At 41.7% G+C, this 11,631-nt stretch overlaps 1 protein-coding gene across 6 annotated transcripts in view; it reads left to right on the forward strand.

Annotated features, from left to right (window-relative positions):
- Positions 1-11,407, forward strand: part of sema4d (sema domain, immunoglobulin domain (Ig), transmembrane domain (TM) and short cytoplasmic domain, (semaphorin) 4D) — an 88,964-nt gene extending 77,557 nt beyond the window's left edge. For all 6 annotated transcript variants that reach the window (XM_060935390.1, XM_060935391.1, XM_060935392.1 and 3 more), the window contains 10 exons: positions 965-1,058; positions 1,159-1,275; positions 1,901-2,052; positions 2,163-2,338; positions 2,537-2,693; positions 2,826-3,048; positions 3,149-3,264; positions 3,613-3,788; positions 6,437-6,483; positions 8,475-11,407. In XM_060935390.1, the coding sequence (XP_060791373.1) occupies positions 965-1,058; positions 1,159-1,275; positions 1,901-2,052; positions 2,163-2,338; positions 2,537-2,693; positions 2,826-3,048; positions 3,149-3,264; positions 3,613-3,788; positions 6,437-6,483; positions 8,475-9,430 (2,214 nt within the window). In that variant the 3' untranslated portion in view covers positions 9,431-11,407. The remainder of the gene's footprint in view (positions 1-964; positions 1,059-1,158; positions 1,276-1,900; positions 2,053-2,162; positions 2,339-2,536; positions 2,694-2,825; positions 3,049-3,148; positions 3,265-3,612; positions 3,789-6,436; positions 6,484-8,474) is intronic.
- The last annotated feature ends 224 nt before the right edge of the window (positions 11,408-11,631 follow it).

Below are 11,631 nucleotides of genomic sequence, written 5' to 3' on the forward strand. Positions count from 1 at the left end.
CTCTTTATTCTGAATGTTTAGTTTCCACAATGGTTCCATTTGGCACCAGATAAGGCTCTGTGTCTGTGGAAAAGCTTTTTCTTTGTATATTTTATACACACAATTTTTTTAGGGTTCTAGATTAAATGCTAATGTTTACTAATAAAGCTAAAACTGGGTTGATTTCAATTTCTGGGCTATACTGTAAGGTCCAGAAATGTTTTTAGTTCATGTTTTTTGTTTTTCTGTGGAAAAGGGGGGGAAAAACCTCTCATGATGATGATGATAATCAGTATTTTTAAATTCCTCTGTTTAGCTAACAAAATGTTGAGAATAAGCAAGGAAGTATAAACAGTGATTAAAAATTATACAAGGTTTTATAAGCTTTTAACAATAAATAACACTTTCTAAATAAACAAGGGATGTTTCTCAGAGCTTCAGGGATCTTGAACAGGAGAAAAATGATTAATTTAATCAATTTAGAACAATAATTCAGGAATAACCAGCTGCAGGAGTCCTTCTGAAGTGTAGTGAATCAAGAAAGGACATTCTGGAATGTTTCTCCAGCGAGAAAACTTGTTCATCTGAGTTTGGTTTCATCCATTCCAAAACAGTGTTGTGACGGGAGAACGGAAGAAGGAAGCAGGTTAAGATAAGCGAGAGAGACGAGACGTTGTGTGGGCTGCAGAGTCAGGGTGAGGCTGAGTGTACGGTCAGTCCAGTCTCTGGGTCAGGGTGTGATCACTGCCAGACACAAGCCATTAGCGCTCCTGAAGGAAGTGTGGCTATGTGAAATGCGCCACTGACGGTTTCTCAATACTGTGTTTGTGACTACTTGGATGTTTTGATGCGTCATGAACTGTTACCGTTAACAGTTGATGAAATACATTTATGGCTTCTTAAAGTTGAAATGCTAAAGTAGACAAACTTGAAATCTATGTATTATTTGTATTTACTTGCTCATGTGTGCCATCTTTCTTTCTAGTCTTTAAAAGACTTCACGCTGATGGGAAAGCAGGACGACGGTAGAGGGAAGTGTTCGTTCGACCCGACTCAGAGTTTTACCACGGTCATGGTTGGTAAGTGATCAGTCCTTGTACACAGTGTCTCCTCGTAATATCTGATTATCCGTGATGTAATCCTACGTGACTGGGTATCGTTGTTGTGTTCATCATCCAGACGGCGAGCTGTACTCAGGGACGGCGTATAACTTCCTGGGCAGCGAGCCGATCATCTCCAGATTCTCACGTCCTCAGAGCCTGCTGCGTACGGAGTACTCTACATCCTGGCTCAACGGTACACCCCGAGCTACTCGCATAATACACCACAGCGCTCAATCCTGATCGGTCAGAACATTCGGCTTCGTTCCAGCTATTAATGCGCTCGTTCAAATACGTTATCGTTTCTATGGTAACTAACGCACGAGAGCTTGTATTGCTGATGCACGACAAACATGTAATCATTGATGTGATGAAACTCGGGCGTCTCCAGTATCAGCACAACAGTCATAACTGTAACTTTTCCATCACAGGACAATGAGCGTTGGGTTGTTTTAAAGCTTATTAAAAGCGACTCTGGTGATGGAACAACGGTTTATAGCTGCTACGACGCACGTGAACATGTTTCGCAGACGTTCCACAATGTTAAACGTAACTATAAATGGATAAAAAGTATCATGCGTCATTTCTTTAATATTTTGTAACCATTATCAAATCGCTGTTGTATAAAAGGAATAAAACACTTTGTGGTAGTAGCAGTAACTTATCACCCCGCTATACTGATTATTTTCCTAAAACAGCACGATGGCTATGAGATTTATTCTTCACTTAAAGCTAAATTGAGTTTATGTACATTTAACTAAGAATAAATTTAGCAAATAGAACATTTATTTTTTTCTTTTCTCCCCCTGTTCTGCATGCAGAGCCCAGCTTCGTGTTTGCAGACGTGATCCGAGAGGGAAGCAACAGTCCAGACGGAGACGACGATAAGATTTACTACTTCTTCACAGAGGTCTCGGTGGAATACGAGTTCTTTGGCAAGCTTCTGATTCCCCGTATAGCCCGTGTGTGCAAGGTGAGCTTGATGCACTTAATCAGTAAACCATAGTTCATTCAAATATTTTTTAAATCCTGATGCATTTCCAAAACCATTTTGAGTTAATTAAGACTCTGTCAAATCCTCAGGGGGATTTAGGAGGTCAGAGGACTCTGCAGAAGAAGTGGACATCCTTCCTGAAGGCTAAGCTGGTGTGCTCCATGCCTGAGCTCAATTTCGTCTTCAATGTCGTCCATGACGTGTTCATAGTTAAAACACCTGACTGGAGAGAAACCGTCATCTATGGTGTCTTCACCTCACAGTGGTGAGTGTGTGCGCACGCACATGACTGCATGATTGACAGACTAATGCTTTTCTTCCTGTTTTGAATATCAATCATGCACACATCACCATCTCGGTCATATCGCTTTAGTCATCTGTCACACACCAGTGCATAGTGTGGAATGAGGAAGTGGTTTGATTTACATACAAAAGCCAATTCTTGTTCTGTTCTTGCTCTTAGGGGGAACATGGGCCTCTCTGCCGTGTGCGCATACAACATGACATCAGTGGATGAGGTGTTCTCCAAGGGGAAGTACATGCAGAAGGCCATGGTTGAGCAATCCCACACCAAGTGGGTCCAATACAACGGCATCACACCCTCTCCCAGACCCGGAGCGGTGCGTATACCCATATACAGGAGCCCGTGATATGATTGCTTATCATATTTCCAATAAAACATGTCTTTTGAATGATGTTTCAGACTTTGTGTAAAATCTGATGCCACATGTTCTCCTCTTTGCGTTCTACAGTGCATTAACAACCAGAACCGCATGCAGAACATCAACAACTCCTTGCTGCTACCCGATAAGACGCTGCAGTTTGTGAAGGACCACCCGCTCATGGCCGACCCCGTGCTGCCCATCGGCCACGGGCCACGCCTCACCGCCAAGGACGTCAACTACACACAGATCGTCGTGGAGAGAGTCACCGGCCTCGACAACATCATCTATGATGTCCTTTTCACTGCCACCGGTGAGTATTTCGAAGGACATCAGACGTATATACGCTATTAAAAATGCTCAGTGATGTCTTTGATTCAAATTCTTGTTTGTAAATTTATCTGCATAATCAGATAAAGGGTTTCTGCACAAGTCTGTGGTGTATGAAGGGGGCTCACACATAATAGAAGAAATCCAACTGCTGAAAAATCCACAACCAATCAAAACCCTGCTGCTGTCCACAAAAGAGGTATGGGCAGAGATTACAAAAATGCTCCGCAGATGATTAGGATTAGTGTCCTTATTAGTACTCGGAGTGAACATCATCGACATAACTCCAGTACAGATTTAGCAAATGTTTTAAAAGTCCTAGATTTAAGTTTTTTGTTGCACTGTATACGAGCATAAAGCTGATTTTGAGCAACACTAGAATGACGGCATGCATGAGAAAGAAACTCGTGATGTGTTCTTAGCTGTTGAGGAAAAGGAAAATGTCCAGCTGTGCAGACAGAGTTCCGCCAAAAACAAATTAAAAAAAAAAATAATTTTTGTTAAACACACTGCCTAATTTCGTAACTCTTTACTTTGTTCTCTACAGGGCAGCTTCCTGTATGCAGGTTCAGACTCGGGTGTGGTCCAGGCTCCCACTGCGTTCTGTGACAAATACGTGACCTGCATGGACTGCATTCTTGCCCGTGACCCGTATTGTGCCTGGGACACACGCGCTGCTTCCTGTATTAACATTTTCCAGAAGCAGGATAACACACAGCACGGGTTAGTCTCTCACCTGTCCACGATATCACGATCATACCATGTCACGTGTACATGGGGATTTGTTTATATTAATTTGGAGACACACTGTCTGGAGATTATTCTCCATGTAATGATGAAACCCAGACTGTCGTTTTGTATACACGTACTTTGTTCATATCTAAGGAATGTAGGAGCCTGGCAGAAATAACTGCTATCTGCTGTAGGTTGCAGCTAAAGCTTTATTTATTTCATTAGAATGCTAGTGAGATGTGTAGAGACTAGGTTTAAAAACTCTTGTGCTAGATATGTACTCACAGTGACAAAGATTCCCCATAATGCACTAAGACAGCACCTGGGAATCATAGGGTTTAGAACACGCTACTAATTTATAGAGGTGTAACGATACACTCCGGTCACGACGCAGTATGATTCGACTCATGTTACTAGCCTCACGATTCTCAGAATCGTACAAAGAAAAATTATGACAGACTAATTTCTGAATTCTAAGCAATACAAAACAATGTGCATTTTTATCTGTATAAAATTAAACGCGTCAATAATTGCTACAAACAGAGGTTTAATATCGTAAATAAAATGTACTACAGCTTCCCTGTATCTTCAAAATAAATAATGATTGCATTAACCAAGTCTCTGACCCAGCAGCACCTGAAGCTTCCTTTTTAACTAAAAATAGAGCTCCAAAGTCGGTTAAAGTGTCCGGCTTCCGCAAGCTCTTTCTACAGCAATGTAGATTGCCGCAGCAAGGGTCTGGTGGTAAAAACTGCAACGATATAACCTGTAATGTATGTCGATCGTTGCATTCCTGAGCTATAGAGATCTTGCATGTGACGTCACAGCCGATCCAGATTGTGACAGACGCCATCGTGTCAGTCAAACGCCATATTCCGCCTTCTACTTCTGGTTCTACTTCTGCTTTTACTTCTACCTTTTCTTCTGGAAAACCCTACTATATACAATTCTACTACAATGGCTGCGGCTACAAGCTCTCCCTACCTGTGCACAGTTATGTTTTTTGTGTGTATTTTTGCGTGTTGTTCGTCTGTACCGGACTTCAATATCCACTACAACCGTATGGACTTACTGGACATTGGTTTCCAGCAGAAAATGACAGTTTGTAGCGATTTCCATCGCATGCATAACATTCCGGACGAGAAAAAAAAAACATTCCGGACGAGACCAGATTGCGAGACCAGCGGGGTCTCCGTGGATTGTTATTGGAAGCAAAGCGAAGGAGGCGGCGCCGGGAGCCGAAGCAAAAGCGAGGCTACAGGCAGAGCCGGCCTGTTGACTAAGCTCAGAAAACAGCTACTCAAACCTCCACTGCCAAGCCTCTACCTCTCCAACGCCAGATCCATGTAAACAACACGGACGATTTGGAATTACCTTATTCTATAATCGGCTGGTCAGTGCTATACTCAATACTTAAGTGACTTATCCATCCAGTGAGGATCATTTTCTTGCTTACAAGATGCCACATCTGAGTCGCTGACAAATCCTGAATTTCTGTAAAGAAAACTGTCCAGAGATTTATAAGCACGCAGTGCTTCACCACTGAACAGCGAGGGAAAGTTGATGAGGTAATCATACACGTCCGGGTATTCCGCTGGCAGTTCAAAATCCGGTCGTGAAAACTCCGTCCGGAAAGCCATAAGGGTCACAAATCTGTAGATCGTTTATTTTAGACATATATCTAGTTACCTGTTCATTAGAAAAATGAGCCGTGTAGTCCGTCGGTTGAAATTGATCCATTCTGTACACGAGTGCAGCAGTATTCAGCGGTGTTTTTGACCGACACGATGGCGGTTGTGTACTTTCCGGTCACGTGACTGCAAGATCTCTATTGGTCACAAGGTTTACAGATTACTCATAATGGTGCTGTCCATGAAGGGATGTGACCAGCATTCTCTCTGCATATTTTAAATCTATGGGTTGTGCAGATTGGGACCTCAGGGCGTCCAAACAGTACGATTATATTTGATGTGGAATTAAAGTAATAGAATGCGGACATCGTCACGTTTTTGCATTGTTACAATAATACTAATTAATGGAATAAGCATTTATGAGGATACTTTAAAAAGTTCTTGGCCTCACACAAAAACAAGGGGTGTAACACCCATTTTGGGGCATCACTGTCTACAAAAACTCAAATGAAAGAAGCAATCAAAGAAAAAAAAAAAAGAGGAAAGAAAGCCTCACACTAGGGTGCTGTTGCTCCAGGACCATGCTCCCCATCCACGCAGCACAGGTGGTGGGGCAGAAACAGCCAAATCTGGCTTTGAACTGTTACCCCATGCACCTTACTCACCCCATCTGGCACCGTCTGACTTCCAAACTGTTGAGGAGGATCTGGAGGCTCAAGACGTGACCACCTTCCACAAAGGTATAGTGAAGCTTGATCATCAGTGGACCAAGTGTATTGAAGTCAAAGGAGACCATGTTGAAAAATAACGCAAGGACAGTTTTTGTCCTGTGAGGTTTTCTGGGTGAGTTGAGGCCGAGAACTTTTTGAAGTACCTCGATCATGGTGACCTCTATTTCTCTGAAATAGAAATGATCTGATTTAATTAACACCATTGTGTCTCCTGTACAGTAATGTTCTGTTTTTAATTGGAGCCTGTTTTCTGATCATTCTCTTTTCTAATCTACAGGAAGTTTATTCAGAACCTGAAAGGAGATGCAGACGAATGTCCATCAGGTAGGTGCTTTACATAACGGTCATCACATCCGTTATGAACACCTTCTGGCCTGTTGAGCCGGATGGATCGAAAATTTACATGAGGACACAAACTTAACTACTTCCTGTAGTTTTATTTCCTGTGTTGTAAACCTTATAAAGGAGAAAAGGCTGACAGCCAGGACAGCAACATCACATCTCTATAACACAACTGATTTTCAATGCAAAGTCTTTGGAATGTTTCTTTTGCTCACTACCTGCAGCCATGGTGACTGTTCTGATAGTAAAGGTGTTAAGGCTTGTGCTTGACACACACTGTACTTCTGTGATCAGGATAAGTCAGAACCATTCTGATGGTTGAACAGATTAGATCTGTCCACATTTGTGTTTGTACATGAACTCAAACAACCCGTGTTCGCACACGTGCACTAAATCAGTAACGTCATCTACATGTTGATTTACATCATGGACCACCAAAAAAAAAATGTTCATGACCTTCCACCACAGTGTGTTTACCCTGTAGACTGGCTCACAGCTCATCAATGATTAGGCCGGATTAAAAAAAAAAGCCACAAATATTTCACTAGATTCAAAATAGTCACTGCTTTTTTATTTAAATCAACAGCCTTTTCTTTAAAAAAAAAAAAGTCTATTAAAAGTTGATATTCAAATTTAATCAGTTGAGTAAAAAAAATTTAAAAATGCTTCATCTTCACTTGGCTCATGAATATTTAAATAATATTGGCTGGTGTCGAGTGGTATATCAGATATATTCCATTCAGCTAGCATAATAGTGAATGAGTCGAAGATGAGCAGCTGAATGGAATATATCTGAAGGACCATGAAAAAAAGCCAGACAATATTGTTATTATTAATCCTCATCCATACACATTCCTTTCGGGTGTTCAGCGCGTTTCTTTCAAAATCTTCCGTATTTAACGAAGCAAACCTAGCAGCCATGTTTGTTTACAAATTGTCCCAGTTGCTCACTTGCTAGCGTGAAAGTTTTACATCTCTGCGATATCGTAAACCATATTCGATACTCGTTCTCCGTTGGGTAGAGTGATGTAATACACATAGGATAAGTGATGTGCTAACAGTATTGCGTGCTATCAAACCAAATGAATGAAACCCGCTAGAAGGGAATAGAACACGTTTTTATTCCATCAAAAAAGTGGCCTGTATGTATAATATAGATTATGTAACTAATTCAGAAAGATAATTGTGAAGAATTCTTGAAAAATTTTGATCTGGGTCACATTTGTAACAACTTGTATTCGGCACTTTTTTTTTTATAAAACACACAAGCATTTGACCATGTTGGTTAACCCTTAAAGGTTCTATATAAAACATGACAAACAGTTCCTTTTTCACGAAAGGGTTTCTGTAGAACCCGTTTAGAACGCTAATATCATTACAAGTATAATATTGTATGGCCCAGTATCATGTTCTTCCCAGACACATTATGAAAATGTATCCTGAAAAATTGACTAAATCGAGAAAACTTAGGAGTTCTTTGGCATGCCCTGTTGGAGGAACTCCTTTAAGAGTCTAAGGAGAACCCCTTTAGGAAGCTAAGAACGATCTAAAAGGAACATTTGGGTTAATCAATGGAATCCTTGAAGAACCTGAGGATTGTAAGTCATCAACACTGCTGTGGTGGCATTACATGACCAGAGAGACAACTAGAACGTTTGAATTTGTTTGTAATCATTAGTTTGTCAAAAAAAGTATGTGATGGACAAGGAGACAAACAACGTATTATTCAGAGACTGAAAATGTAAAAAGCAACCCCTTTTTTTTTTTAAGGCCACTTTAAATTTCTAATGGTGCATGAAACAGGATAATTGTGTAGTGTCTGTTAGTCTGAAGTCACATTGACAAGCAGATCGCATCCTGTGCAAAGAAAAGCAAGCGAGTAACTGGAGGGATGCAGCGAACCAACTTGTCATGAACTAGAGACACACACGTTTCTCTATTGTAATCCTGTCCCCATCTCCTCTCTCCCACAGTGAGACCACGCTCTATAGCCAGGCCCCAGGAGATGGTGGTAAAGCCAGGCAGTTCGGCAGAGCTGCCGTGTACCGTCCGCTCAAACCTGGCGCAGGTATTCTGGAAGGTCAATGGCAACATCCTGACCGAGTCGGCCCACTTCCTCCTGATGGGCGACTCGGGGTTGCTCATCTACAGCGTAGCTCCACAGAACCAGGGCCACTACGAGTGCTGGACCATCGAGTCCGCTGCCGGGAAGAACTTCACCCAGCTGGTGACCTCCTACAGTCTCCAACTGGAGCTTCCTAAAATCTCACCCGTCCCCAATTCTGATGCGTCCACATCACGCACCACCACAACGGCAGCACGAGGTAATAACGGCAACAGTAACACCGCAGGACCTTCTCCACTAACGCCATCCACCCTGTCCAGTGTGCCTCCGCCCCCACTAACCCGCCCCGCTACCACAGCTAATGTCCACAGTGCAAAAGCAGACACTAAACGTTATGTCCCTCCACAAAATGGCGATCCACGAGATCAAGGACTGGAGATCAAGGATCCTCGTGCGACATACCTGCAGTACGACAACAGTAAAGCACTACTGTTCCTCTTCCTGCTCTTCTTCCTCCTTTTCCTGTTCGGTCTGGCGTATAACTGCTACATGCAGTACCTTCCAGGTCCATGTCTGAGGCTCCGTGCCGCCATACTCGGCTCACAGAAGAAGCCGCAGCGCGAGTACGCGGTCTGTGAGGCGGGATTGATGGAAGTGTTGCCGGAAAAACGCGACCAGAACGAACCGCCACATCAGAACGGAGCCCTCAGAGACACGGGATACGAAACAGAACCAGAGTGCAGAAACAGCAAAATTACATCGAATGGCTACGACGAGGACAATAGCGCCTTGAAACAAGGACCATTTGACATAAATTGTGACTCGCAACCAATCGAATACGCAGACGCCGATAATGGAAACTAGCAAAAGAGAAAGAAGAGATGACTTTTATTCATCTTGTATACCGATGTTTGGATAGAGTTCATAAAATGTCACACACTGAAACAACTACTTTTGTTTTTATTTTTTTATGGTCTTGCTGTCTCACTTTTTTTTTTTGGACAATCCAGTTTGACAGCATCAGTTTTTTTTTTTTTGTTTTTTTTGTGTAGATCAAAAAAAAAAAATCCACTTGATTCCAAATTGGAAAAACATGGTTTTACCAAATTGGTAAGTTAAAGCAATGTTTTCCAAATTGGAGCAATTTTTTTTTTAGGTGGGCAGGGACTGTTTTCTCATTTTTATCCGTCCGTCACTCTGCCTACAATCTGTTGCGTTGTTGCGTGTTGCTCAGGGACATTGCTTGTACTTTGCCAAATCTTTCCAGATCAGCACATGAAGGAAGGAATCAAGAGCCGCTATAAAAATAATTTTAAAACCCAAAAAACCGGAATGCTGGATGGATCGATGAGCTAACACAGACATCGTGAGGAAAATCGTTCCTCGTGGATGCAGAAATCTGATTTATAGAAGACTGCAGACGAAAATGCAACAGTATTTTAATTTTTTTCAGTGAGACGCAAAATGTATAAAGTTTAAGCATTTTGGGGGTTTTTTTTGGTTCTGTGAAATTGAGTCCTGAATGAACAAGCTGGTGTTCCAGGCTTGGTTCTTGTTACCCTGTGGTTCTTACAAGAACTTGAGTTTCTCTCTAACAACCCAGATCCCGGAGAACCCGTGTGTCCTGTCCAAACGGCGTGTTAGAGCAGGAATATGCAAAGATGTACATGACACAGGTTCTGCAGGACCAGGGTTATCTGTTTTAGATCTTGAAGATTATTTAAGTACATAATTAGTGAAGTGGTATTTTGAATGTTTTTTTTTTCTTTTTTACTAACAATCTGAATTTTTCCATCTCACCTCCGTGTGCGTTGGTTGTTTTCTGAATTTCTTATTGTGCCCTCTCTCTCTGTGTCTTTTCCCTGTCCACTCCTCCCTCTCTCCCTGCACAGCTTGTTCATCTTTTCCTTCCTCCTCCTCCTCCTCTTCAGTATGGAGAGGTTTGGAGGGTGGAGGTGCTCGTCTGCTCCCCCCACTGCTGAGTGAGCAGTCCTGGGGTGTTCACTCCCACCAGGCCTTCCTCCTGTTCTGCCTGGCTGTGGGTGAGTGGTACCTTTGACTTCTGCAGTCTGCCTGACCTGCTTGCAGTCTTTCATGCTCGCTGTTGTGGTGGTTTTTTCCTCCCCCTCCCTCTTTTTCCTTCACTCCTCCCCCCCCATCCTGTACCGTTATCTGGATCTGTTCTCCTAAACCTGGTCACGATACTCCACAAAAGTGCTTCCTTTCCTTCCTGTCTGTATTTGTCTTTTCATCTTTCTTCTCGGCACGGCTGCTTAGAGCTCTCTTTAATCCATAAAAGGTTCTGTTAAACTTTACGGAGACGAGGAAGCAGTTGTGTAGTATTGACACAATTCAGATGCTCGTGGATGAGTGATGCATGTTGCCAAATCTTTTGCAAAAACACTCCCATCACTGCGTTTATACCTGGAGCAGTCTGTGTTGGAACATTTTGCACAACACAACAGAATTATTTAATTTCTATCTGGATAGCTTCTAAAAATGTTAAAATAAAAAAAAAAAAAAGTTTGTAAATTCAAGCCGGTGGCACTTTTTTTTTTTTTTCCTTCCTCCTGTCACAACTGAAAATTAGACGACTTTCCTCTGAAGCTGGACTAAGTTTGCTGTTAGACTTGCCTCGGAGTAAATAAATGTTTTAAAAACTAAAAATATTTTAAAATCGGACCGAACTTTGAACCCAGTGTATATTTGGCCTGTTTCAGTATGTTGTTTTTTCCATATTTACTTGTACAGTGTAAATACATGTATATTCTCAGCCTGTACAGTACATCTTTTTTTCTTTAAATTTTAGCCACCTTAATAAATGTTGAATTGATGTTAAAAGATCCTGTTTGCTTCCTTCAGATTGTAAATTGCAAACTGACATCTTAATGGACATCTAAAAAGCAGGACAATCAGATGTATTAAAACTTTTTTTTTTAAATTTAAGGCTTTTCAGTTATGAGGTACCTGCTTAAATCAAAATGACCCCTAAACAACTAAGCAATTTTATTTACTCGAACTATAATTAAGCAACTTCATAAGTCAGTTCTAAAGAATGCAATTGC

This window comes from Neoarius graeffei, chromosome 12 (assembly GCF_027579695.1).
Source record: "Neoarius graeffei isolate fNeoGra1 chromosome 12, fNeoGra1.pri, whole genome shotgun sequence".
NCBI lineage: Eukaryota > Metazoa > Chordata > Actinopteri > Siluriformes > Ariidae > Neoarius > Neoarius graeffei.